The sequence below is a fragment of the Balaenoptera borealis genome, assembly GCF_965194805.1.
Source record: "Balaenoptera borealis genome assembly, chromosome: 9".
NCBI classification, from domain to species: domain Eukaryota; kingdom Metazoa; phylum Chordata; class Mammalia; order Artiodactyla; family Balaenopteridae; genus Balaenoptera; species Balaenoptera borealis.
Window position 1 is genome coordinate 2,053,712 of NC_138873.1, and position 25,727 is coordinate 2,079,438.

Sequence of the window (25,727 nt, forward strand, 5' to 3'; positions counted from 1 at the left end):
CACGATTGCCCCCGGCAACGCCGGGAGGCGGGAGAGAGGCGGGGACACCCTCCCCCGGACCCTCCCAGAGGGCACGGCCCTGCCGACCCCTCGACCGCCGACCTCTGGCCTCCAGACTGTGAGAGAATAAACTTGCGGTGCTTTAAGTCGCCCGGTTCGTGCTTCCCTGGTATGGTGGCCCTAGGACAGCGATCCAGCAAGTGATCCTACAAGTGAAATCCTCCAGAGATGAACCTAAAGCGATGGATGGCTGTGATGGGGCATCTCCACTCTAGACTGTGTCCCGTCATCGGCTGTGACAATAGTTAAGGGAGCAAGAAAGAGTCTAACAGGGCCCCGTGTGGGTCACATTAAACAGAATGAAAGTCTGCCTTGTTTGGAGAGTCCTGCTGGCCCTGAGTGTAAGTCACAGGCCTGCAGAGAGAACCTCTGTTCTCAGCAGAGGCTTGTCAACACACCAGCTGCAGGGCGCTGGGCAACGCCCCACGGAACATTCCAAGGCGCGGCTGTCCCCATACCTCGCTGGAGGCATGCACCGAGCTCCCCTGCGCCGAGGAAGGCCAGTGGACTTGGGCGCTGATTTACCCTCTTTGTGAGTTTTTGGCCGAGCGAGGCGTGGTGGTTTTACTCCTTCCCGAAAGCTCAGTCCCCTCCCGCCTCAGCATCAGGCCACCGGCCTCCTTTCAAGCCCGATGACTCTTCGGGGAGAGGCAACGGGTCACGGAGTTCTCACTGCCTCAGCCCTGACCTTCCTGAGTCACAGCCCCGGCAGGTCCCACCCTTCAATGCAAACTTGCAGGTTCTGAAGCCAAGCGTCCTGTTCCTGACCCTGCAGGGCTGGGTCTTGGATAACAGCTCTGCACACACCACCCCAAGGCGGGCGCGTCCCCCAGCGTGTCCAGCGGACGCCGGTGTCAGCTGAACCGGGCTGGGAGCAGGGCCGTTGGGGACGAATGTGGGCTCCGTGCCTGCCCTCTGGGCTTCGGGGCCGGTGGGAACACGATCCCTTTGTTCCATTGGGGATGTCAGCTGCTGACAGCCAGGTGCACACGTCCAGAATGGTCCCTCTTCTGAGACCAGGTTTCTCTTGGCCTTTACCCACCCCTGTTCTGTAACCAAACACCACAGCACAAAAGGTTAGCCTTTCTGTTTGTTTTTCACCTAAAATGCACTGGGAACCATTCTCAATGCTGGAACTTGAAAAGAAAAAAAATATTTGTTTTTAAATAGCACTCTCACCCTGGGAAATTCCTTCAGATCCGACGAGGTGAACTCCCTCTCTTCTAAAGTATGAGACATTTTATTGAGTGCTTACTGCCTGGCCGCACTGGGGGAAGCAGTTTTCTCGCATTTTCTGATTTATATTCACAAAAGTTCTATCAGGTTTTCACTCCTATCATTTAACAGGTGAAAAGACAGACTCGGAAAGGTGACGTGCAATGCAGGGCTGCGGGCCTAATGGAGGGAGAGAGGGAAGGAGGGGAGGGGGGAGGGGAGGGGGGAGGAGGGCACGGGCTGTTTGGGCCGCGGGAAGTGTGATGGTGGGAAGGGGCTTGAGGGAAGGCACGGTCATCCCACGTCTCACGTCCCCGGCGCGTCCCCACCGTCCTCTCCGTGGAGGGATCTCTCACTCTCGCGCAAGGTTTTCGTGGCCGCAGGTGCTCTAGACCAGGGGTGCCCACCCTCCCGGGCCACGGGCCAGTGCCGGTCCAGACCTGTTAGGACCCGGGCCGCACGGCAGGAGGGGAGCGGCGGGCGAGCGAGCGAAGCTTCATCTGCTTCCCCATCTCTCCCCATCACTCCCCATCGCTCTCCTTACCGCCTGTACCGTCCCCATCCCCCGCCCCGCCCCGGTCCGTAGAAAAACTGTCTGCCACGAAACCGGTCCCTGGTGCCAAAAAGGTTGGGGACCACTGCTCTAGACCCTAGAGCCTCCCCAGGAACGTCTGTGGTGGCCTGTCCTGCTGTACGTGGGTCAGGCCGAGGGGGACCGTGCCCGGCTCCTGACATGCAGGCACCAAGCCTGCCTGAGAAAACAGGTTTACCTGCTCCAAACGCTCTCTATTTCCGGAGAGCTCTCGTTCCTCAGGAGCGCAGGTGCCTGTCACCTGTCAGCACGAGATGCTGCAAAGCAGGTGCAGAGCCCCAGCCTCCGCAGGCCTGCTGGGCGGGGCCGGTCCAAGGCCGGGGACTCGGGGACTCGGGGGAGGCGGAGGAGGGTAGGGTGACGCTGAGGGTGGGAGGGAAGACCCCTCGACGGTCCCCAGACACCTTCCCCCGGCAGTGACTTGCTCTATCCGCCCGGCTGGCCCGTGTCTCTGGGGGCCCAGCAGCATCCTGGCCTCCCTCCAAGTCAGGCACACACACGGCCTGGCCGGCGCCACCCTCAGTTCCACACTCTCTGCCTCCAGGATCCCCAGAGCCCCAGGCGCGTGTCCTCTGGGCACCTCCCTGCGTCCAGGGCCCCCTGAGCCACCACTTCCCCAGGGAGCCACGGCCCTGCTGATGAGGCGCCTCGTCGGGCTGTGTGATGAGGAACCAGCCCTCTGAGTTCCTGCCGAGGCACTTCACAGCGTGACCACCCTGCTCACACCGAGTTGGGGTACTCAGGGCCCGAGCTTAGGCGTCCTGCCCCCAGTTCCCGGGAAGCCCTTCAAAATGACAGCTTAGAGCTGAGCCCTCAAAACTGGGTGCCCTCCATCCCGATCACCGCACAGGTGAGAGGTCCTTGCCACCCTGCTGTCTCCTCTGCTGGCTGGGGGCCTGGCCTAGGGGCTGCTCCCCAGCCCATTGCCCTTCCCCCACCCCTCCCGGGATCTGGGATCTGTAAGGAACACATCTGTGACTCTGCTTCCCTTGGGTGACAGTACTGAAACTGCGCCTTCAATCAGAATGACCCTCGGGTTTTCTTTTGCCCAAAGTGGGAGCTCGGATGCTCAGGGAGCTGCGGTGGGGGGCCAGCCGGGTGGTGCCCCGCCCCCTCGCTCTCAGGTCGTGCTCTGCACGGTTTTCAGTTCAGTGGAGCAGCTCCGGGCCCAGCGCAGGCTGCCTCATCTCTCCTGCTATCCTCAGACTCGACAAGTCCCGTCGCCGGTCGGCCCGTCTCCCTTCCCGCGCTCCACAGAGACGTGTGTTGGGGGGGGGTTGACTCGAGTTTCCAATATTACAGGAAATAAGCAAACGCCATCTTCTCCCGGTTTCTCTGGGGCGCCTTCGGAGGGCCAAGCGTGAGTCCCTGCTGACACCTGGTCTCAGCCTCCAGACACAGGAGAACATGTTTCTACTGCTTGAAGCCCCCAGCCCATGGGAAGTCGTTTCAGCAGCCCTGGGAAATGAATACACTAGGTAAAGTGTGAAGAAAAGCGTATTTAGAAACCTTGTCACCTGAATTGATGTTTATGACCTATTCTAAATAAAGGTGCACTGATGCCCAAACTCGTTTTTAGAACAGTCCCTCAGCCTCTTCTGGTCAAAGGGCCCGCCGGCCCCCAAGCTCCCAGAGGAGACTGCTGGGCGTTTATGAACCCCTGCACGGATGGTGTAAAGGAGGGAGTGCAGCTGCAGCCCGGCCTGGTGACCACGAAGGATGGCAGTGATTTTCTCCCGAGCTCACACGTTGAACCTGGTAGAAATACCTCCTCCATGCTGGTGGGCCCTCGGCCCCAAGTTTGTGGTTTCAGCTGTGGATGCGCAAGTCCTAGAGAGCCTGCCTCACCAGGTGGGGTCAGAGCTTGGCCGTCTGGACGCAGAAAAGCTCTCCAGGCCATTCTGATGCCCCCAGAGGTCAGAACATGCTGCGGAGTCTCAAGCCTTGCAGAGCTGAGGGACCCCCGATGCCAGCTGGCCCAGGCCGGCCGCCCAGAATCAGAGCTCGCCCACCTTCAACTGCAGTCCATATTTGCAGGACGTCATGAAGTGGAAGGAAGCTTTCTAAATGATGGAGGGCAAGGAAACAACTCAAACAATGTGTTAGAAGAAAGGCTTGATTCCCTCCTTCCTCTCTCCGTAGGAGATATTTCAAAATGCTAGTCACCATCACGGACTTAATTAGCAAAAGGGTTCTGTTTTCTCTTTTTTGTTATGCTTATTGCTTTTGTCAGCTTTTGAATAATTATAATTTGCTCTGATTTCTTCTTATTCCAAATAATTTTTCTCTTTTGTACTTCCTTCCATGCCCATATTTTGCATTCTTTTTCTGAAGAAGAGCCCCCCGATTGTGTCAGTTCCAGACCCTCCAATCCTGGAACTGCCCCTCCTCGTGGAAAGCACAGGACCAGGAGGGGCGAGGGGTGCAGGGGGGCCCGTCAGGAAACAACGTGGCCGCCCCGATCCCATGAGAGTCCTGAGAGCAGAAGGGAAAAGAAAGATTTTTAGCAGCGCCATGAGTGTGAAAACTTGGGGAGTGGCAGCAATGTCAAAGAAGAATTTTTAAGGAGTGCTGCTGAGAATTTTGCTTGTATTTTCGCCCTGGGGGGTGGGTGGAGGTGTTTTGGCCGGAGGGGGAGGAGGATGGGAGGCAGAGAAAGACAGAAACACAGAACTTAAGCATGTTTAAAACTTTCATTTTTCCAGCAGCTGGACTTTGCTGCTCGAATGTTACTTTAAACCAAGATTGAGCCACGTGGGACCTGGGTTCTTTCGGGTTAGTTCTGATCGACGGTCAGGACCATTCCTTTCTCTGCGGGACTCCCTGGCGCCCAGCTGCCTGACCCGAGGTGCGTCTTTGCCCCCCTGCACCCCTCCCCCACCCCGAGGAGGGTCCCAGGCTTCTCTCTCCCAGCCTCACGCTGGGCGCCCCCTCGGTCCTGCTGGTTCGGTGGCTGGCCCTGCAGTGAGTCCGGGCTGCCCGTGTCCTTCCAGGCCCCCCCTTCCCGCCCTTGGAGAGAATGATGTCCTTACCTGTTCTGTGTCCTTTTCTCTGTACCTATGTTGGCCAAACGCCCTGCTCCGCGCAGTACCGCGCACCTGCAGGTAGAAGACGCGGCTGTGTCATGGGGTGGGCAACAGCTCTCGGTCTGTGTGTGGAGGCTTGTGGAGACCCCCTCATGGACGGGCCACTTCTGGTGCCCTCCTGTGTCCCCAGAGCCTGGCTCACAGCGGGCTTTCTCCCCAAGGGCAGGACCTAAAACTCTTCTGCTGGTGTGCTCAGTGGAAGGAAAGGGTCGCAGCCCCCGAGTTACGGATGAGGCCCCGGGAGGACGTCTCCTGTCCGCGGTCACCTGGCTGGTGACCTGGGACAGCAGCCCCTGCCACTTCCCCGCGTCTCCCTTCCCTTCCCAAAGGTCTCAGAAGGAATCCAGGGATCAAGACTTGACTGTACCGTGTCCTTTGGGTGGTGTAAACCTCGTGGAGTGTCCCGGACCGTGTGTGTTTTGGAGCAAGTTCTCAGGCACGTCCAGTCTTTTGTGCATTGGGACAAAAGGTAATCGCCCCCTCTGGGGCTGCGTGCAGCTTCGCTCTGACCCTGGAGTGGGCAGCCCCAGGTGTGTGCATCCCGAGAGCAGGCAGCCCATGAAGACCCAGGGCTGGCGCTGAGGGCAGTCGCAAGTCAGGTGATCAGCTGGTAGGGGATTCACGTTGTCTAGGGACACAGCGCGCTGAAGGGAGCCTGGGTGCAAGGTGCCCCTCTGGGGGATGGGGGGGCGGTCCAGCGGGCAGGCCCTGAGAGCTTTGTAACAAGTGATGGGACCGGAGGGAGGGCGAAGTGCCTCTGGGAGCTGGTCTGGACTGGGGCCAAGCCTACCAGCCTCAGGGCTTTTCTGCGCCCACGGCAGGTGTGAATAACGCTGATGGCACCTGCGGGGCCCCAGGTGCTAAGAGGGGACCTGGACCCCATTTTCCCACTGGAATGAACTCATCACCCCAAGTTCACAGGGGAACCGTTCCCCTTGTAAAGCACCAGCTTCCTGGTGGTGGGAGCCATGGTGCTGGTCTTGCAGGGATGCTGTGGGATCGAAAGAGCTCACTTGTGTCAAGGTCCAGGCACGCAGCTGGTGCTTAACGAGGGTGGCGTGGTGACCCCTCGTGGGCTGCTGCCTTCCTGCTTCTTCCTGGCAGCCCCCAGCCGCGGTCCTTGGGACACGAAGTGGACTGAGTCACCATTTCCAGAAGGCGGGGAGCACTGGACCCTGTTCCCGAGACTCTCCATCAGTAGGTGCTACGGCGTGGTCCCTTCCGTCCTCCTGAAATTGCCCTGCAGCACGACCCCACCGGTCCGCTCACCATCCAACGCACCCACTTCAGTGCCCAGCGCACGTGTGGACTTAGGCCCCACTGGAAACGCATCAGAACAGCGAGGGGAAGCTGCATCTCTGTCCAGCGGGGAGGGACTGGGAGGCAGCTGTCACGAAGGCCCGGGCACCCCGGCTCGGCTCTGCCACGTAAACCTCTCCCAAGTGGTGAGATCTGCCCAGGTGGCAGCGGGGACCCTGAGCGAGGCCCAGCCCCCCCCCACTGCTGCCAAGAGGCGGAGGGCCGCCTCCGGGGGGCCTCCCTGGGGACAGGCCCCGGTTGCCCCCGGCTCACTGCGGGCCAAGGAAAGGTGTTCTCAGGTGAAACTTGGTCTGTTGGCACCCGGGTTCTCCCTAAAAGTGTCCTTTGGCAGGGGCCCCAGCTCCCACTGGCTCTAACGATGGACAGCTCGATTTGGGGGAAACGTCAGGGCCAGCGGTCAGAGTGTCGCCGTGCTGCGTCTCCTCAGTCACGGTGGGGCTTGCCTGCAAGGCTGACACCACCTCTGTGTCACCAGCCAGGACACGGAGATGCCGGGAGGTTACGGACTCCCCAGATGTGTGCAGCCCCTAAGTAGTCCAAAGCCCCCTTCACTCCAGGGTCCCGCAGTCAAATCTGTGGTGTATGTGTGTGTCCATGAATGTTAGAGGGTGGTATATAGGGAATATTTAGACAAGCAAAAGTGCTTTTAAATTATGCCTAATTTTTCTTCAGTAGCCATATGTAAGTTCACCGATACATTAACTAATAGGTTCTCCCCTCCCTAATTTATGTTATTCTCAGCCCTGCAAGCATTCCCCATCCACCCCCGTCCCAGAGAGTGTCCAGGGAGCTCGTGTTTCCTGCCCCGAGAGGCGTCCACCAGAAGCAGATGAGCGGTCCAGCTGCGGGTTCGGTGGAGACGGGCAGCTGCGGGCGCCCCTGCGCGCAGGCGTTCTGAGCAAGCAGGACCTCGGAGCTGCCCATGGGGGTGAGCTGACCCCACCGGATCAGCCGCTGGATACAGGCCGCTCGTCTCCCCTGAGGCCTTTGAAACATTTGCTCTCAGGAAAAAAGTGCTAGTGATGTATCTGCCCCCCGCACCTCTACTCCAGCTTCTCAGGGTGGCCGTATTAGTGGGACCCTTTTGGATGCAAATGAGTGAAACCCGGTCACCCTGGTTTAAGGGGCACGGAGGGTCCCAGGGGCCCTGTCACTGCGCAGTCTGGGGGCGGGTGGCGTCCCTCGGCCTGGCGCACTGGCCCAAACTGGGCAGCACGACCACCTCCCTCCTTCCCCAGGGCCCACCACACTCCCCTGCTCCTGCCCCGCGCTGCCTGCTGGTTTTCCCCTCAGCGGGCTCTCTTCGTGGGGAGCGTCTTCGTGGGGAGGGCTTTCCTGGTGGCTCCGGCTCACAGCTCCCTGGTCTGTGGTTCCAGTTCAAGCGAAGGTGGTCAGCGCTGCCCTCTCCTGAATCACATCTGCGCTTTCAAGCCAGAGGAAAGCCATGTCCCCTGGCTGGGCCTCGCTACATGGGCACCCCGGGGTGTCAGGAGGAGCTGGTCAGCCCTGGGGGAAGACGACGTGCCTTTTCCAACGGGAGGGACAGCGGGGGCTGCCCCGGTGGCCCACCTCTTCCTCTCAGAGGTCTCAAAGGCCTGCAGGGAGGCCAGGAGTGCTCACACCTGCTGGCCATCGGGGGGGAGAGGGGGGCACCAGATTTCCTTCCTGCTACATTTGAAATGGGGCTTTCATCCATCACCGAGAAGTCTTCACAGGGCACCTGCTCTGGGCCCAGCCCAAGCGGGGCCGGTACTGAGGAGATGCAGGTCACAGCTGTGCTGCCCTCAGTGTGATGCCAGCCACGTGTGAGCCATGCTTTCCAGCAGCCTCGTTGAAAAAGTAAAAGGACAGGGAGATCAGCTCGGTGCTTTGTGACCACCTAGAGGGGTGGGATAGGGAGGGTGGGAGGGAGACACAAGAGGGAGGGGATATGGGGATGTATGCCTATGTATAGCTGATTCACTTTTGTTATACAGCAGAAAACAACACACCATTGTAAAGCAATTATACTCCAATAAAGATGTTAAAAAAAAAAGTAAAAGGAAACAGGTGAGGTCAGTGTCTATAATGTATTTTATTTAACTTAATATGTCCAAAGTATTATCACGTCAACATTTTGACACAGCAATTTCAATAATGATCAGTTTGCAACAATTATTAACCAGCGCCATGCATTCCACTCTTGGAGGCCCAGGGTGGTGCCCACCCGTCGCCCATCCATCAGCTGAGGCATCCTTCAAGGGCTGCGTTGCTCTGTGGGGCCGGCGGCTTCTGCACTGGAGCTGCAGGCTTTCATTCTGTTGGGAGGCGAGACAAGTTCGCAGGAAGTCCAGCTGCAGGTCCCAAACCACCCGGGTCGGCACGCCTTACTCCACGTCTCCCGTCCTGGGGACACCTGCTCACAGGTGGGCTTTCGTGCATCTCGGCCAACAGAGAGGCAGGGGGCACCTCCCCTGGTCTGGGGGCTCCACCAGCTAGCTGGGCTCTGCGCCGCGTGGCCCTGGTCCAGCGGGACCTCACTTCCACTGCACCTGACGGCCAGGTGAGGTTGCGAAGGGCATGGTGTCCTGAGGGCGCACACAGGGGATTCGGGCGGAGTCAAGCCGCCCGGTGCAGAGGATGAGTCTCCGTGCCCAGTGCCCGCCGTCCTCGGATGTTTCTGCGGATCCCTGAGACCCCCCAACCTCCTCCCTCCTGGCTGCTCCCACCCACACCCTGAACCTGCGCTCCCGCCCCCAGTCCCCTCGGGGCCGGTCGTGTGCCCACCACACTGCCCAGCGCCGGACACCGACAGCCCCCCGGCCGCCCCCTGCCCAGAACCACGTGCAGGGCGCTGTGTGAGCAGGTCTTCCCGGGGACAGGGTGGGGGAGGGAAAAGACAGGAAGCATGCGGAGTCCACACCCGCCGGCGCCGCCACTCCAGGGAGTCTCACTGTCCCTCCTCATGGCGGGAACGGGCTTCCTTCTCGTTCCCGCCGTTTTCCTTGGGCACAGGGTATTCGTCAATACATCCCATGTATATGCACCACAAATTGCACACACACACAAGCACACAGCAGTTTATTTTTTCATAACTGAGACCTCTTTTTAAAAAAAAAAAAATCTCTTTTTTCCATAAAGTCCGTAGCCTGGGACTTTTTTCTTTTGGAGAACTGTGGGCCTGTTGGAGTGCTTGCTCAAATTAAAGGCGAGTCTCTTTTCCAGAAAATTCTGCTCTTTTCCATTCTGCCCATCCCACCAACCAAACACAGAAATGATCACATTTGGCTTTCTTTTTTTTAATTTGCATTTTTTGAGTTTCCTTCAAACTGCTTCCTCGGAGCAGTTAGATTTGACCAGCGTAGGACGTGAAGCTCCCCCTCCACCCCCAGAGGGAGACGGAGGTCCTGGCCTGACTCTGGCACCTGGTGGGGACTGAATGGAGCTGTCAGAAGAGAGAGAGACAGAGACAGAGACAGAGAGCGACAGAGACAGAGACAGAGAGACAGAGAGTGACAGAGACAGAGACAGAGAGACAGAGACAGAGAGACAGACAGAGACAGAGAGCGACAGAGACAGAGACAGAGAGACAGAGACAGAGAGACAAACAGAGACAGAGAGCGACAGAGACAGAGACAGAGAGACAGAGACAGAGAGCGACAGGGACAGAGACAGAGAGCGACAGAGACAGAGACAGAGGCAGAGCGAGAGCCCGGCGTGAAGGGATTCTGGAGCAAAGGCCGGAGGGTAGAAATAACAGACCATCGGCCCAGTCCTGGGGAGGCATGCTGCCGCCATGCGCAGAAGTGATCTCTGTGGCCCACACACCCGACGCACAGAGGACACTGAATGTATCCGGGCTCCTTCCCTCTCCTTAGATACTGCTGTTATGTGCATGCCTCCCCCACCGACTCTTCCATGTGGGTTTTTTCCCCCGTCAGGTTATTACCCGGTGGTTTTCTGGGTTGAATTGCATTTTTGCTGCTGCTGGATTATATTTTCAACCTGTCTGGAGCCTTAATTCATTACTCATGCTGTATATGGATGAAGTTAAAACTAAATGAACTAATTTCAGTTTTTCACCTCAGTCAGACACTTCACTGAGAAGAGCACGAGTAATGATTCCAGGTCAGTCTGGTGGTGACAACGTATTCATGGCCCGCCTGCCGGCCACGCTGACCTCTGCTCACCCTGCCTCACATGGTCTTGCCTCGGGCCTCTGGGGAAACGGCCTGTTTACTTCTCTCTTTAACAATGGTATTAGTCATCGCAATAAATTTCTTGTTCATCTCTTATATTTGGGCCCCAAAAATATAAGGCCAATGGACCCAATGACCTCCAAAAAGAGATGATAATGGTCATCATAGCGGACCTCTTGGGTGCTCACCATGCACCAGGCACCATGCTCAACCGAACGTGCATATCCCTGTTTAATCCTGCAGCAGGCTGACGGAGGTCTGTGACCCCATTTGATGGATGAAAAATCGAGGCACAGAAGGACAGGAACCTGCCACCACTGGCACAGCCAAGCTGGTGTCGGAATCTTCACTCTTCCAAGATCCTGATCTTGCTGCGAGAAATCACTCATTTGCGCTGGTGTGAAAATGTCCCCGGTCAGCTCCGCTTCAGGATGTCGGGCTGTGGCCACCTCCTCAACGGGCCAGAGCCTCCCAGCCTCACTCACCATATCTGAGAGCAGCGGGTCTGACAAGGCCTGTGTTCAAACCCTGGCGCACGACGTGGGTAACGAGCACCAGTCTCCTGGGATGTGGGGAAGTCTGGCTGCGTCTGTGCACCTGGGGCTCCAAGGACAAAGCTGGTCCAGGTGGAGGCAAGCAGTGGGGTCGGGGGTGAAGGCTGGGAGCAGCCTGCAGCTGACACTGACACCAGGCTGAGATGGCTTTGGTGGCCATTCAATATATGTTGAATTACTGACCACGTGGTAGAAACTTTGTGTTAAAAAATTTAAGTTTTTTTTTCAGCTGTGCCACGTGGCTTGCAGGATCTTAGTTCCCTGAGCAGGGATTGAACCCGGGCCACCTCAGTTGAAAGTCCTGAGTCTTAACCACTGGACCACCAAGGAATTCCAAAAAATTTAATTTTAAACTAAGCCATATGAAAAATATCTTCTCAAAACTCATAGCTTTGTGGGTACTTTTAATAAGGCCGTGTGGTTTTATCAGTGTACTAGGTGCCTTAGTTTGGTCTGTATAACAAATTACTACGGACTGGGGGCTTAAACAATAAACATTTATTTCTCATATTCTGGAGACCGGGAAGTCCAAGATCAAGGTGCCAGAAGAAGCAGTGTCTGGTGAGAGCACTCTTCCTGGTGTTCAGATGGCCATCTTCTTGCCGTGTCCTCACGTGGAGAGAGGGAGAGAGTATAAGAGGGAGAGAGAATTCAAGCTCTCTTGTCTCTTCTTATAAGGGCACTAATCCCCCATGACCTAATCACGTCCCAAAGGCCCTTCTTCCTAATGGCATCCTTCTGGGGGTTTGGGTTTCAACATATGAATTTTAGGGGGACACACCATGAGTTCATGACACTAGGCTATTTCCAATAGCTTTTTTGAATGAATACTAGTCTGGACAAGCTGGGATGGCCAGTTCGGCTGTGTCTCCTGACACCTTCTAGCCTGCCTTGTCCTCTCAGATTTCAGAGACCTGCCTTAAGATAACAGGAAGACAGGAAAAGGATGTTGCAGGGAGCAGGTTCAGGAAGCTGGAATCTGTCTGACTTGAGAGAGCTGGCTGCAAATAACAGGGATCCCAGGGCGGGGGAGAAACAGAACTGTAGAAGCAGAAGCTCAGGATGGAGACTGCAGGATTGGGAAGTGGGGGGCTGCAAGGACCCCCAAGTCGGAAATCACTGAAATGGAGCCGCTGGGGGGCCACAGAGCTCCTTTAGGAAGAAAGGAAGATGCTGAAAGGGGGAGGGAAGGTGAGTTAGAGGACACACAGCCAGTCCCCTCCCCCCTGTGTGGATTCCAGCAGAAGCCGTGAGAGATTGCAGAGGGTCACGAGGGCACTGCCATGCTAGTCTGGACTCCCACCTCTCACGGTGGGGAGAGAATCAGTGCCACAGAATCTGAGATTCTGGAGATCAACTTGTTCACTTTTGTCTGATGCCCTCAGCACCATCCCAGCCAGTAGAGTTGGAACAGCACTCGCCCAGCCATCCATCCATCCGATCTTGGGACAACATTTCCCTGCTAGAAGCTTCCTCTTTCTTTGACTGGATATGCAAGAGACAAGACATTCTCATCTCCTGGATGGACAGGGACACTTTATAACCTTGGCATTTTCTGAATTTTGAAATATGTGGAGACATTATTAATAAATACATGACACGAAAACTTTGGTGAAAGTGTTGCATTGAAATTTGCATGTTTTATTTTAGTTCAAGTTCTGACCCTTGGATGCACCCAGAACATGCCCGCTGCACACAACTCCTCCTCAAATATAGGAATGGAGGAATAACCCCAGTTCTCCCAAGAGTTCCCCGTAAAACGTGGTCTCCAATCCCCTATTAGTCCTCATATGCTCATATGCTCCTAGTTGGCTTTGTCAGTGTATTAAAAAGTGTGCTCCAGACTGAAATACCTCTAGTCATGTGACCAGTAGGGGGTAGGTGGTAGCTTTCCTTGTTCTGTGGACCTTATTTTACGTCTTGCAAATTGGGGAGCTGCCTTTAATTAGCGTGGAGCCATATGTTGGTTAGGGTAGAGACTGACCATGCATTCCACCGATACCCTTCGGTCTCTTACATTTGTTGCTGTTAAGCTTATCTTTCCCATCCTATTATGATCCACAGACTTTTGGAATTTACTGTACATTTTAATAAGCTTCTCTTAAAATGTGTCCCATCATTTCAACCTGTCAAGTTCATTAGTTCCTTAACATGGATAATACCTAATTCATCTTTGTATTCCTAGGAGGATGCCTTGCAAATATTAAAAATCAGTCATGGAATGTATACAAAACTGTGCCAGAATAACCAGTCCTGACTCCCATTTAGTTTTGTTTTTTTTTTAATTGGAGTATTCAGGTGTACAGCAAAGTGATTCAGTTACATGTACATCTATTCATTCTTGTTTAGATTCTTTTCTCATATAGGTTATCACAAAATATAGGGTAGAGTTCCCTGTGATTTACAGTATTATACTAAGTGAAGTAAGTCAGACAGAGAAAGACAAATATCACATGATATCACCCATATGTGGAATCTAATTTTAAAAGAAAAGAAAAGAAACAAATCTCATTTAGTTTTTATTGACTTAGAAAGGGTGTAGATGTGGAGACCACTTGATATTTCTAAATGACCTGCTTCAAATGGAACCTAAAGACAGATTTATCCCCCAGCCCTGCTGGTTTCACTGGTGGCCCTGGGAGTTACCTCAGCTGCCTTATCTGTGAAGTGAAGGGCTTGTCTTGATAGCCTGTAAGTTTCCTTCCACTTGTAATAATCCAGTTCCTGAGATTCTGGTCATGTTTTTTTTCAGCAAGAATAAGATCACATGCAGAGAGTCTCCAGTGGCTGCGTGCTCCTGTGTGCCTGCTGCATTCAAGGTCTCCCTCTACATCTACTGAGATGATCTGATAAGGGGTTAATATCTAAAATATATAAAGAATCCATATAACTCAACAACAAAAAGTAACCCAATTAAAAAAACTGGGCAGAGTAGCTGAATAGACATTTTTCCAAAGAAGATATACAGATGGCCAACAGGTACATGAAAAGATATTCAACATCACTAATTATTAGGGAAATGCAAATCAAAACCACATTGAGATATCACCTGATGCCTGTAAAAATGGCTATTATCAAACATCCATAAAAAGATAAAATCTTGCCATTTCTGACAACCTGGATGGACTTGGAGGATGTTATACTAAGTGAAATAAGTCAGGGGGAGATAGACAAATACCATATGATTTCGCTCATATGTGGAATATAAAAAAAAACAAACAAGCAAAAAAAAAAAAAAACCAACAAAATAATTGAACAGCCAAACAAAATGAAAACAAACACATATTCACAATGAACACGGTAGTGGTCACCAGAGGAGAAGGGGGTCAACAGTATGGTGATGGATGGTGGTGAACATACCGTAATGTATACTGATGGCAAAACATAATATTGTATACAGAAAACTTATGTAATGTTATAAAACAATTTAAAAAAATTTTTAAAAAAGAATCTCATTTTCCAAGTCAGAGCTTCCTACACTACACAGGGCTCTTCCTGAGAATAAGCCCAAAGTTAGTGTTTCTCTTATGACCACAAAGCAACTCCTCCTTTATGAATATTTCTGTGGAATTTTTAGGCCTAGGTGTGAGTATTAAAATCTATACAAAGACTGAGAAAACAGACAGGGATGTAGTTGGCCATTTAAACATTTGGATTTTTCTATGTTTAATTCCCAGCAGAATAATATATTGGTGATTGAGTTTTTAAAGGATCTCTCTCTCTCTCTCTCTATCTATCTATCAGCTATCTATCTATCTATCTATCTATCTATCTATCTGCACATGCAACTGTGCAGTTTGCTCTGCCAGATGCAGGGTTCCAGATGGATCTCGAGGAAGAGAAGACACTGGATATTAAATCAAGTTTAGGGTTTGATGAATATCTTAGACTGGAATTCACATTTCTGAACTGAGACAGTGTTGTGATTTAGAGCTGTTGTAGGACTATCTATTCCCTAAGAGCAAGCAGAGAATTCACGAGTCTGAGTTTTCAACAGGAGCGGAGGATGATTATCCTGCTGAAAAGTGTTTAAAGGGACAGTAGGAGACAGAAGCTAAGGTTGTGTTTGGTCATCTCACAGAGAGTGTTTGTTGGATGTACTGTTTCCATGTGTTACTCCATGTGAGGCTATACTGTACCTACAAAGAAATAGCCTTAATCTTCATAGTAACCTATAAAGAAGTTATTATGGTTTTCATTTTACAAATGAGGAAACTAAGACCCCAAAAGATTAAGTTTCTTGCCCAAAAAAGGAAGTTAATATTTACCTAGTGTCTACTGTCTGCTAGGACCTATACTGAATCTCACTTAATGTCTAAACTTATATTTAGATCTAGATATTATTATTTGAATTCTATGGATGAGAAATCAAAGGTTCAGGTAATGAAATAACTTGCCTGAGCTTATATTGCAAGTGAATTCTAGAACCCAGGTTTGTCTGTGATCTAAATTCCCCAACTCTGCCTCTATGGAAAGATTGTCTTTATAGTATATCTGACTGTGCCTTAAATATATTTCTTATCTGTCTGAAGTGAGGTGGAGAGTTTTAGTAATAAATACTCAGTGAGTATTTCCTATAAGAAAAGCAGTCAGAGTAAGAGGGAAAGTATAATTCCAGGTGTCTCATAATGCTTTTTTTTGTGGGATTTAGTGTGCTTTGGGGGCATGGAGCTGCTAGGCCCTCCAGCTGTCTTAGGGTGGATTGGTTTAGCTGACAGGCAGAATCAGCAGTCACATTAGTTATTGTGGCCAGGAGGCTGGGTGAAGAGAGCTCAGAGGAGAAGTCATAAGAAAAGGGAGACTATCACTAAAATTTGAGAATTCTGCAAATGGAAGAGAACATCAGATACTGTTATGGCTGCCACTGTCTGAATCTTAGGAAATAGGATATAGTGATGATATACATGTCTTCAAGGCTCTAGGGGTGAATTTTTAAAAACTGTAACATCCTGAAGGGACTAGGCCACTTGGGACACCAGGGTATATGTGGGTTACATGGCAAAGCTATGGAGGAAAGACTATGTCAAGGGATTGGCCTTAGGTGTTATAGCAAGAAAGAATCTAATATTAAGATCTAAGATATTAAGAGATAAGAAAAATAATTTCCTTTTTCTTTATGGTAATATTCTAGCTGAGTAAACAAAACAGTTATTTCAGATGAATTTTGCAAAAAGAGAGCAACAGATTGTTCTTTAAGTATATATGTATACTTATATATATTCATATGGTGCCTTTTCTAATTAAAAACTAATATACTTTTGTTGGAAAAATGAACAAATCAGAAAAACAAATTTCCAATCATGATGAAGTAACTGATACTGGACTTGCCCTTCCAAAGTAAACAACTAAAAACTTTAAAAATATATGAAATAATTGTTTCCAGAGAGTGGAAAACAAATAGCACAGGACTGTGATCCATGAGAGAATAAAATGAGGTGAGTACAAAGATTGCTCTGGTTTTCTTAGTACTTTCTTTTCTTTTCCATCCCAGAGAGGAGGAGCTCAAGCAGAACATGGTGGCCTCATTAAGTTGAGAAGACAATGATGGGAATTTGGTGATGCTGGGGTGCCTGGAATTTGCAGAGAAGAGAGTAGGAAGCCATGTAGAAAAAGAATTTCAGAAATCCATATAAGCATTCCTGTAGATTTGTTGTTGAATACTAACTATGTGTGCATAGCTGAAATTCCAACAGGACAGTCAAAGAACTACCAGGGTGATAGAAATGGGAAACTCAGAAATTACAAATACATTGTATTCCTGACAAACCAGAAAGACCTCACTGAACACCTGAAACATTCAATAACGATCCTAAAAGAGTAAGTAATCCTTAGGATAAGAGCTAAACTAGCCCTAGAGTAAAAGCTACTCTAAAACTTATTAAGAAAGCCAAAAAATAAGTCTCAAAAGGATGAAACTGATAAGCAAGTTACTCAAATACCTACCAAAACAAAGTACAACAATCTTTAAAGGAAGACAACAAATCCAGATTTCACAAGCATAGCATCATAATGTTCAGCACTTAATAAAAAATCGCTTGGCATGAAGAAGTAGGAAACTGTGGTTCATAGCCAGGAGAGAAGCTTGTCAATACATACACGGCCAGAAATGAGAGGGATGATGGAATTAGCAAACCGAATTGGAAACAACTATTATAAACATAATTAAGGATTTAAAGGAAAGTTTGAACATAACTAGAAGAAAAAGGAAAGCTATATAAAGAACCAAATAAAATTTCTAGAATTAAAAAAAATACACTATTTGAACTGAACAATTTACCGGGTGGGCTTAATAGCTGATTAAATACTATGGAAGCAAAAATCACTCTATTTAAAGATATACTGATGGAATCTCTACAAAATGAAGTGTAGTAAGAAAAACAATGGAAGAAAAATTAATAGAGACTCAGTGCCTAAGGGATACTATCAGGGTATATTATGTACATGAAACTGAAGTCCCATAGAGAAAGAAAGGCAGAACAGTTTTTGAAGAAATAATGACTGAAAGTTTTCCAAATTGATCAAACCTAGAAACCCTCAGATCCAGGAAGCTCAAGATACACAAACAGTGTAAATAAAAATAAAACCATAACAAAACACCTTATAATCAAATTGCTAAAAACTAATGATAGAGAAAAAATACCTTAAAAGCAACCAAAGAAAAAAGACAAATTACACATAGAAGAACAAAGAATCTGAAAAAGAAATTTGTATATGTATGTGTATAACTGAATCACTTTGCTGTACACCTGAAACTAACACAACATTGTAAATTAACTATACTCCAATATAAAATAAAAATTTAAAAAAATATATCCAAGAAACTCTTGAAGAAAAAAAAAAGAATTTCCACAACTTTTCATCAGAAACAATGCAAGCTGGAAGACAATGGAAAGATATTTCTAAAATGTTTTTTTAAAAAATCTAAATCTATTAAATTAAAAGAGAAAGCTAAGAGGAAAAGGAAAAGGGATATACTATGGAAACACTAATCAAAATAAAGTTGATTATGGCTAGACTAATGTTAGATGAAATAGACTTAAGGATAAATAATATTACTAAAGAGAGAAAGAAGCATTTCATAACGATTAAGGAATCAATTCAACAAAAACAAATAGTTGTCCTAAATGTGTATGCTCCTAAAAATAAAGATTCAGAACACTTAAAGCAAAAACTGACAGAACTTATAGGAAAAATAGACAAACTCACAATTACAATTGGAGATCTCAACAGTCCTCTCTGTAATTGTTAGTACATCTAGACAGAAAACTATTAAGTATATACAAGATTTGAATAAAACTATCCAACAAATTTACCTAATTGCCATTTATAGAACACTCCACTGAACAATAGCAGGATATTCATTCTTTTCAAGTGCACATGAAACATTCACCAATTTAGGCTGTATTCTGAGCCATAATACAATCTCAATAACTTTAAAATGAGTGAAATAATACAAAGCATGTTCTCTGGCAAAGACAGAATTAAATTTAAAAAAATCAAGAACAAAGGATTTATGGAAAACTCTGGTGAAAGACTAAATACTTGGAAATTAGAAAATATTTTGAACTGAGTGATAATAAAAACAGACGTATCAAAATCTGTGGGATGCAGGTAAAACTGTGCTTACAAGGAAATGTATAGCTCTAAATGCTTGTATTAGAAGAGAAGAAAGATCTAAATGCTCTTCTACCACATAAAGCAAGAAAAATGAGAACAAATGAAACCCAAAGTAAGAAGAAAAAGGAAAATTATTAAGAAAGTAGTAGAATCAATGAAATAGAAAACAGGAAAACTACAGAGAAAATCAATAAAACTGAAAGCTCTTCTTTGAAAAGATGTGGAAAATTGATAAACCTCTAGTTGGTCAAGGAAAAGGAGAAAACATGCAATAAAAAATCAGGAAGGAAAGAGAAAGCATTACTACAGACCCTATAAACATTAAAAGAAAAATAAGTGAATATTATAAATGGTTAGGTGGTAGTATAACTGAAAAATTAAAAGAAACGGACAAAGAGAATGTTGGATACTTATACCACATACATAAATTAACTCAGAGTGGATCAAAGACCTAAATGTAACCTAAAACTATGAAACTTCTAGAAGAAAACAAAGGGAAAAGCTTTAGGACATTGGATTTGGCAATGATTTCTTGGATATGAGGCCAAAAGCACAGGCAACAAATTCAAAACTAGACAAATGAAATGACATTAAATTGAAAAAACTTCTGCATATCCAAAGAAACAATCAACAGAGTGAAAAGGCAACCTAGAACTGGGAGAAAGTAATTGCAATTCATATATCTGATAAGGGGTTGAAATCCAGAAAATAAAGAAATTTCTACAATTCAATAGCAGCAATAACAAAACAACACAGTTTAAAAGTGGGCAAAGGACTTGCATAGACATTTCTCCAAAGAAGACATACACAATAAGCACCTGAAAAGATGCAAAACATCACTAATCATCAGGTAAATGCAAATCAAAACCACAGTGAGATGTTTCCTCACACCCACTAGGATGGCCACTGTCAAAAACCAGAAAGTGTCAGCAAGGATGTGGACAAGACGGAACGTTTGTACTCTATGGATGGGAATGTAAAATGGTGCAGCCATTACGGAAACTATATGCAGATGCCTCAAAAAATTAAAAATAGAACTACCATTGACCCAGTAATCCCACTTACGGGTATATAGCCAAAAGAATTCAAAGCAGGATCTCAAAGAAATATTTGCACACCATGCTTACCACAGCATTATTCAAATAGCCAAAAGGTGGAAGCAACCTAAGTGCTCTCAACTGATAAATGGATAAAGAAGATGTGGTATACATGTATCATATATGATATATATGGAATGGAATACTATTCAGCCATAAAAAAATAAGGAAATTTTGTCACATGCTATAACATGTGACATTATACTAAGTGAAATAAGCCAGTTACAGAAGGAAAAATACTGTACGGTTCTGTTCATATGAAATACCTAAAGTACTCAGAATCACAGAAACAGAAAGAAGAAAGGTGGTTATAGAGGACTGGGGGGACGAAGGAGGGGAATTAGTGTTTAACTGATGTAAAGTTTCAGTGTTACAAGATTAAAAAGTTGCAGAGATCAATGAGAATATACTTAACACTATTGAACTGTACACTTAAAAATGGTTAAGACGGTATACATAATGTTATGTCTTTTTTTACCATAATAATAATAAAAAGAAATGGATGAATTCTTTAAAAGATATAGCTTTCCAAAGCTGACTCAAGAAAAGACCAAAACCCTATATAGCCCACTATCTATTAAATAAATAAAATCCACTATGATAAACCTTCTCACAATGAAAACTCCAGGCCCAGGTGGCTTCACTTTATTCTATTTATTTATTCTTTTTTATTTGCTATAAAAAGTAAAAACAATTCTGCAATCACGTTAAGAAAGTTCAGGAGGAGGGACACTTCCTAATTTGAGTCATAAGCTCAACATAACACACACTCAAATGAGAACATTACAAGAACAGTATCTGTCATGAACATATTTGTAAAAACATGTACAAAATATTAGAAAATAAAATTTAGCAGTTTAAACGTATAAATTCATGGAAGAGAGTAAGTGTTCCAGAAACACACCCACACATGTATGGTTGATAGTTTCCATAAGTGTACTCCAATGGGGATAAAATAGTCTCTTTTCAACAATTCTTGCTGGAAACAACCAGACCTCCACATATTTCCCTGGCCCTCACATCACATCATACACAAAAATTAACTTGAATCACAAACCTAAATATAAAACCTAAAACTGTGCAGTGTCTGAAAGACAAAAATTAAAATCTTTGCAGCATTGGAGAGGGCAATGCTTTCTTAGGAAACAAAACTCTCTAAACCTAAAAGAAAAGACTTGGTAAATTTTACTTCATCCAAATTAAAAGCTCACTTCTTCAAAAGACACTGTTAAGATGAAAAGGCAAGTCACAGATTGGGAGGAAAATATATTGGCAATCCATTTATCTGACCAACGATTTAAAACCAGAATATATAAAGAATTCCAACAACTCAATAATATTAAAGTGGGTAACCCTATAATAGACTAAAAATTTGAATAGAAATTTCACAAAAGAAGATATATGAATGGCTCATAAGCACATGAAAAGATACCCGAAGGCACTAGTCATCAGGGAACCACAAGGAAATACCACCTCACACTCTCTAGATGATTAAATTAAAATGTTGGCAAGGAGGAGAAATAATCGTAGCTCATGCGCTGTTACTAAGGATGTAAAATAACACAACTACTTTGAGAAAGTGTTCAGCAGTTTCTTATGAAGTTAAACACACAGTAATTCCACTCCTAGTCGGTTACTGAAGAGAAATGAAAACACAGGTCCATACAAAATTTGTACACAAATGTTAATAGCGACTTTATTTATAATAGTTCCAAACTGGAAACAACCCAAATGTCCAAAAACAGAAGAACATATAACATATTAATGTATATCTATACAAAGAAAATGTATTCCACAGTAAAAAGAAACTAACCACTGACACGTACAAGATGAACCAATCTCAGAAACATTTTGCTGTACAGAAGTCAGACGCAAAAGAATATTGACTGCATGATTCCAATGATATGATGATATTGTTCTAGAACAGGCAAAACTAACTAATAGTGACAGAAATCAGACTAGCGATTGCCCAGGGCCAGGGCAGCGGAACATGGATTTGACTCCAAAGAACAGGGGGCATTTGGGGAGGAGGGGTCTTGATTGTGGATGTCACAAATGGAGGTAACATTTGCCAAAATTTGTCAAATTCTACACTTAAAATGGGTGCCTTCTATTGTATGGAATTATACCTCAATAAACTTAACCCCCCCCCCCCAAAAAAAGAAATATCCAACAGTGATCTGGTCCTGTTGCAAGAACTTGCTGTGGAATCAACAGGTAGTAATCATTCCTTCCGTTTGTATATTGTGCAAATGTACTCTTTCATACAGAGGCTTCAGGTAAATTTAAAAACTTTTCCCAATTTTTAAAGTTATTAAATAAAATAAAATACAGAGCTCTTTAGAGAAAAAGAACATTGGCATTTCATGTCAGCCTCTCGGCAGTTACCTGCACTTGACACCCGTGAGAGCTAAGGAAAGAGGACGCAGCCGTTAGTATTTACTCCTTGTCTTTACCCGGTACGATGGAACATAAAAGGTCAGATCTGATGGTTTGCTTCTCAACTGCAAGGCCATTGGAAAGTGTGCTGTGAAATAAAATGAAACGTGATGTGTTCGTCTATCAGGCGGGGGGAGAAAAGCTCACGGACCACCCCCTGCCTTGGGGGCTGACAGATTTTCAGAAACACCACGCACGTGTTATAAAGTTACGTTGGCAAAACGCACACAATGTACAGCGCTTTGACAACACAGTTATAGTTTTCTTTGATTTGTGGAACGTAATACTTTTTATTTTTCAGAATTCACCTAAATTTCAAAGGGAGTGAAAGGCGAGTTCGGGGCTGACTCATGACCTTGAAAGGTCTTCCTTCACCTGCACCTGACAAAGGATTTGAAACTGTGTTGAAACAGTTTTGATAAATTTGAAGTTGGAGGTTCTTGGCATGAACCAATAACTGGTTCTTATCAAGTGGTGCTGCTTCCTGGGGTCCCAGGCTCAGCCTGGTCGTCAGGAGGGGCTTAGGGGTGACGTCCCCGTGGCCCCAAGCAGACGGCACCGCTGGCCTGTCCACGGCACTCGGTGCCAGGAAGGAGGTAGGTTTCCAGGTATTCACAGGCCCTTGTTCACGACTCCTGCACTTCAGGGGAAAACTGATCCCAGGGACTGGATAAAGCCCGTTTACCACAAAACGCAGCATTTTCCTTAATTCTCCTCGACCTGCTTCTGTGGCTGGGGAAGATTCCCACCTTCCTCTCTCGTTTGTGCACCCTAGCGCGCTTGCCATTTTGTTCAGTGTGTGGAAGACAGAACGGTGTATTATACCGGAAAGAAAACGTTGATCGTGTGCCACCCTGTGGTCCCCTCTGAACCACGGGGCAAGGGGGCGTCGTATGTGCCGGCCACCTCGGGGCTCCACTTCTCTGCCCACAGCAGATCCGGAGAGGGGCCCATGCCTGCCCGGCCGGACACCCAGCGGTGAGTGACCCGGGGCCCTTCCATCCCCTCCTTAGAGAAGCTGACTGGGGCACACATGTGAACATTCACATACTCAGTAGTGTGCACACGTGCTCACACATGCATGAGCACGCAAGTGCACGCATGTACATGCAAGGCACACGTGCATGCACGCACACATGTGTACACTCGGGAACACATGTACGCAGATGCACGCACAAGTGCACGCATGCACACTCTGTCAGGAAGGACTCGGGAGAGTGGCAGGCGGTCTGTCAGGAGGGGCAGCTCTGGGAAGTGTCTGCCACACGAGCGCAGAAACCATGTGGTGGGAGGACGGGCGAGCTGGTCAGCCCTTGGCCCTGGATGGCGGGAACAGTGGGTGGCCCCACGTCACCTTGATGTGCAGGAGAGACCAGAGTCCCCGGCTGGGCAGGTGGGTGCAGGCTGGGACTGTTCGCTTGAACTCACACTTGTGGGTGGCTGTCCCCGGCCACACTGGGGAGACCGTGACTCTGGCCTTGGCTGGGTCTCTCTGTCCCCCGGCTACATGTGGGTTGCGCCCCTCACCCCACGCGGGTCCCCCAGTGGCTCCTTCACCATCTCAGCCCGACGGGCCTCACCAGCACAGCTTCTGGTTTCCTTCTCGAGAAGTTTGGGGACTAAGTCAAATCTGAGTCTGTTCAGCTTGAATCTGTGCAGCCTTTGGGTTCTTTTGTTACCAAGCGTCTTTACTGTTCAGGAGCACAATAGCATCTGAGATGAAATTGGACAAAAGCACCGTGAGCTCCTGGCCGCTGCGGGACGGCGGTGGTGTCACATGCACCTCTCGGATGGTATCTGGAGCCAGATTCCTGCTGGCCTGGAACCGCCGTGGCCGAGGGGGAAAAGAAGCAGGTTTCCTCGCGTGCACAGAGCAGCAGGCTTGGCTGGAGTGAAGCGAGTGTCTACATTTGAAGTGCTGATCGTAGAACACGCTTGGTCCCCTGGGGTCCCTTATCAAACTCCGCCTTCCTTCGCGAGCTCTGTCCCCTGGAGTCCAGGGGCGCTGGCTGTCACACTAACTGCTGGGCAGCAATACGGTCCCTCCACCACCTTCCCGGGCTTCGCCTCTCTCTCCTCCACCCTTTACACGTTTAGTGCCAAGCTGACGGGGCCTCGTAGACGTGGATGAAGTCTTCGCCCTCTGTCCCACACCCATCACCGTAATTTGTAGCTAAGGCCCACCTGGTTCTCCATTCAGTCGCTCACCACTAGTATATTGTAGCAGAGTCACGTAACAAAGCATTAAAGAGCTTAGAGCTGGCATCAGACTGCCTGGGTTCAAATCCTGCCTCTGCTACTTAGCAGCTGGGTGACCCTGGACAGGCCCCTCCACCTCTCTGTGTCTCGGTTTCCTCACCTGTGAAACAGGGGTACTCAAATCTTCTCACAGGGTTGTCACGAGGATCGAATAAATTTACACCTGGGGTGCATTTGGAAGAGGGTCTGGCACTAAATAGCCCCTCTCCTAGGTGTTCACCACCTCTGAGAATCAGCACCTCTGAGAAGCGCCAGCCCTGGGAAGCTCTGTTTATTTATTCTGGAGCAGTGGATGGGGTGTGGTTTTACAGTTAAATTGACAGCCACATGGTAGGCATGTGATGATTATTTGTTGAATAAATAGATCAAAGGATGCAGGTTAATTTTTTGTGGGCCAAAGTTGTTCTGAGAAAATGAAAAGAGTCAATTATGAAAACATGGACACGTATGCAGATGGGCCAGTCTTCTCTGAAACCTGCAAGTTCTCTGGGTACTGCTTCTCACGTCTTCAGAAAGGTGGCACAGAAGCCCTCACGCCGCCTGCTGAGGAAGGAACAAGAGCATTTCATCCCAGGCTGGTCTGGGGCACAACCCGGACAAACCCGGTCCCCTCCTGGTCTGTCGTCACTGCAGCCTCTCAAGCTGAGCCCACCGTGCACAGACTCAGATGTCGATGGGCCTTTCGGAGAGCAGGGTGCATGGAGCGGGTGTTCCCACTTCTCTGAACAAGGCCTGCGGGGCATCGGGGACCCCAGGTCTGGGGGGCAGGGGCCCGTCGTGCAGGTCTGACTCAGTGCTGTTGCCCGTCCCCCAGGGACGGGGGGGGCCCAGGGCCCACCAACCCGAAATGCGCTGTGAGTGTGAGCTATTCCTCAGTATTACACGAGTAATGATTTTTTTTTTAGCGATCGCTCCTGGGGAAGCACCGTCTAAGCACATTCTTTCGTCTAATTTTTAGAACCACCTCTGCCGTAGGAACTATTTCCGTGTTCATTGAGTAGAGGGGTAAGGAACCCTCCCAAGGTCGGGTACTGGGGAGGGGACACCGCTGTGGGGAGGCCCCGGGTGGGAACACAGGGCTCGGGGCCTGAGTTCCGTCTGGGGGGCCCCGGGGAAGCCGGTGCTGGAGCCGGACCGGCAGCGAGCGGAGCAGGAGGGCAGGTCGGGGTTCAGAGAAGGAGCAAAGGCGAAGGTGCGGGACAAGCTCCGGGAACAGATACGTGCTTTCTCTGACCTCCTTCAGAGTGGGCGCCAGAGTCTGCCTGCAAAGCTGATTTGCTCTTTGAAGAGAAATGAGATCACTTCAGGTT

At 48.4% G+C, this 25,727-nt stretch overlaps 1 protein-coding gene and 1 long non-coding RNA gene across 8 annotated transcripts; both read left to right on the forward strand.

Annotated features, from left to right (window-relative positions):
• The first annotated feature begins 4,508 nt into the window (after nt 1-4,508).
• Nucleotides 4,509-8,157, forward strand: LOC309634886 (uncharacterized protein). 7 transcript variants are annotated; one of them, XM_082405386.1, is made up of 4 exons: nt 4,754-5,422; nt 6,058-6,154; nt 6,244-6,398; nt 6,605-8,157. In XM_082405386.1, exons 1-4 carry the CDS (start codon nt 4,927-4,929, stop codon nt 6,802-6,804), a joined length of 948 nt encoding a protein of 315 aa, XP_082261512.1. In that variant the 5' UTR covers nt 4,754-4,926; the 3' UTR covers nt 6,805-8,157. The 7 variants fall into 7 exon arrangements, 6 of the variants coding, with proteins under 6 accessions (XP_082261512.1, XP_082261513.1, XP_082261509.1 ...); XM_082405387.1 differs by having other exon boundaries at nt 6,244-6,380; XR_014248490.1 differs by adding an exon at nt 4,509-4,715 and having other exon boundaries at nt 5,283-5,389; nt 6,058-8,157.
• Nucleotides 8,158-9,368: 1,211 nt separating this feature from the next.
• Nucleotides 9,369-21,764, forward strand: LOC309635042. The gene is made up of 2 exons (XR_014248598.1): nt 9,369-9,764; nt 9,992-21,764. It is a non-coding gene; the product is annotated as an uncharacterized lncRNA (long non-coding RNA).
• The last annotated feature ends 3,963 nt before the right edge of the window (nt 21,765-25,727 follow it).

Bases quoted from the DNA above. Each gene is read 5' to 3' on its own strand.
- LOC309634886 (XM_082405382.1), top strand. From the start codon at position 4,927: ATGTTGGCCAAACGCCCTGCTCCGCGCAGTACCGCGCACCTGCAGGTA. The intron at 5,423-6,057 runs GTAATCGCCCCC...TCTTCCTGGCAG, and splicing joins TTTGTGCATTGGGACAAAAG to CCCCCAGCCGCGGTCCTTGG.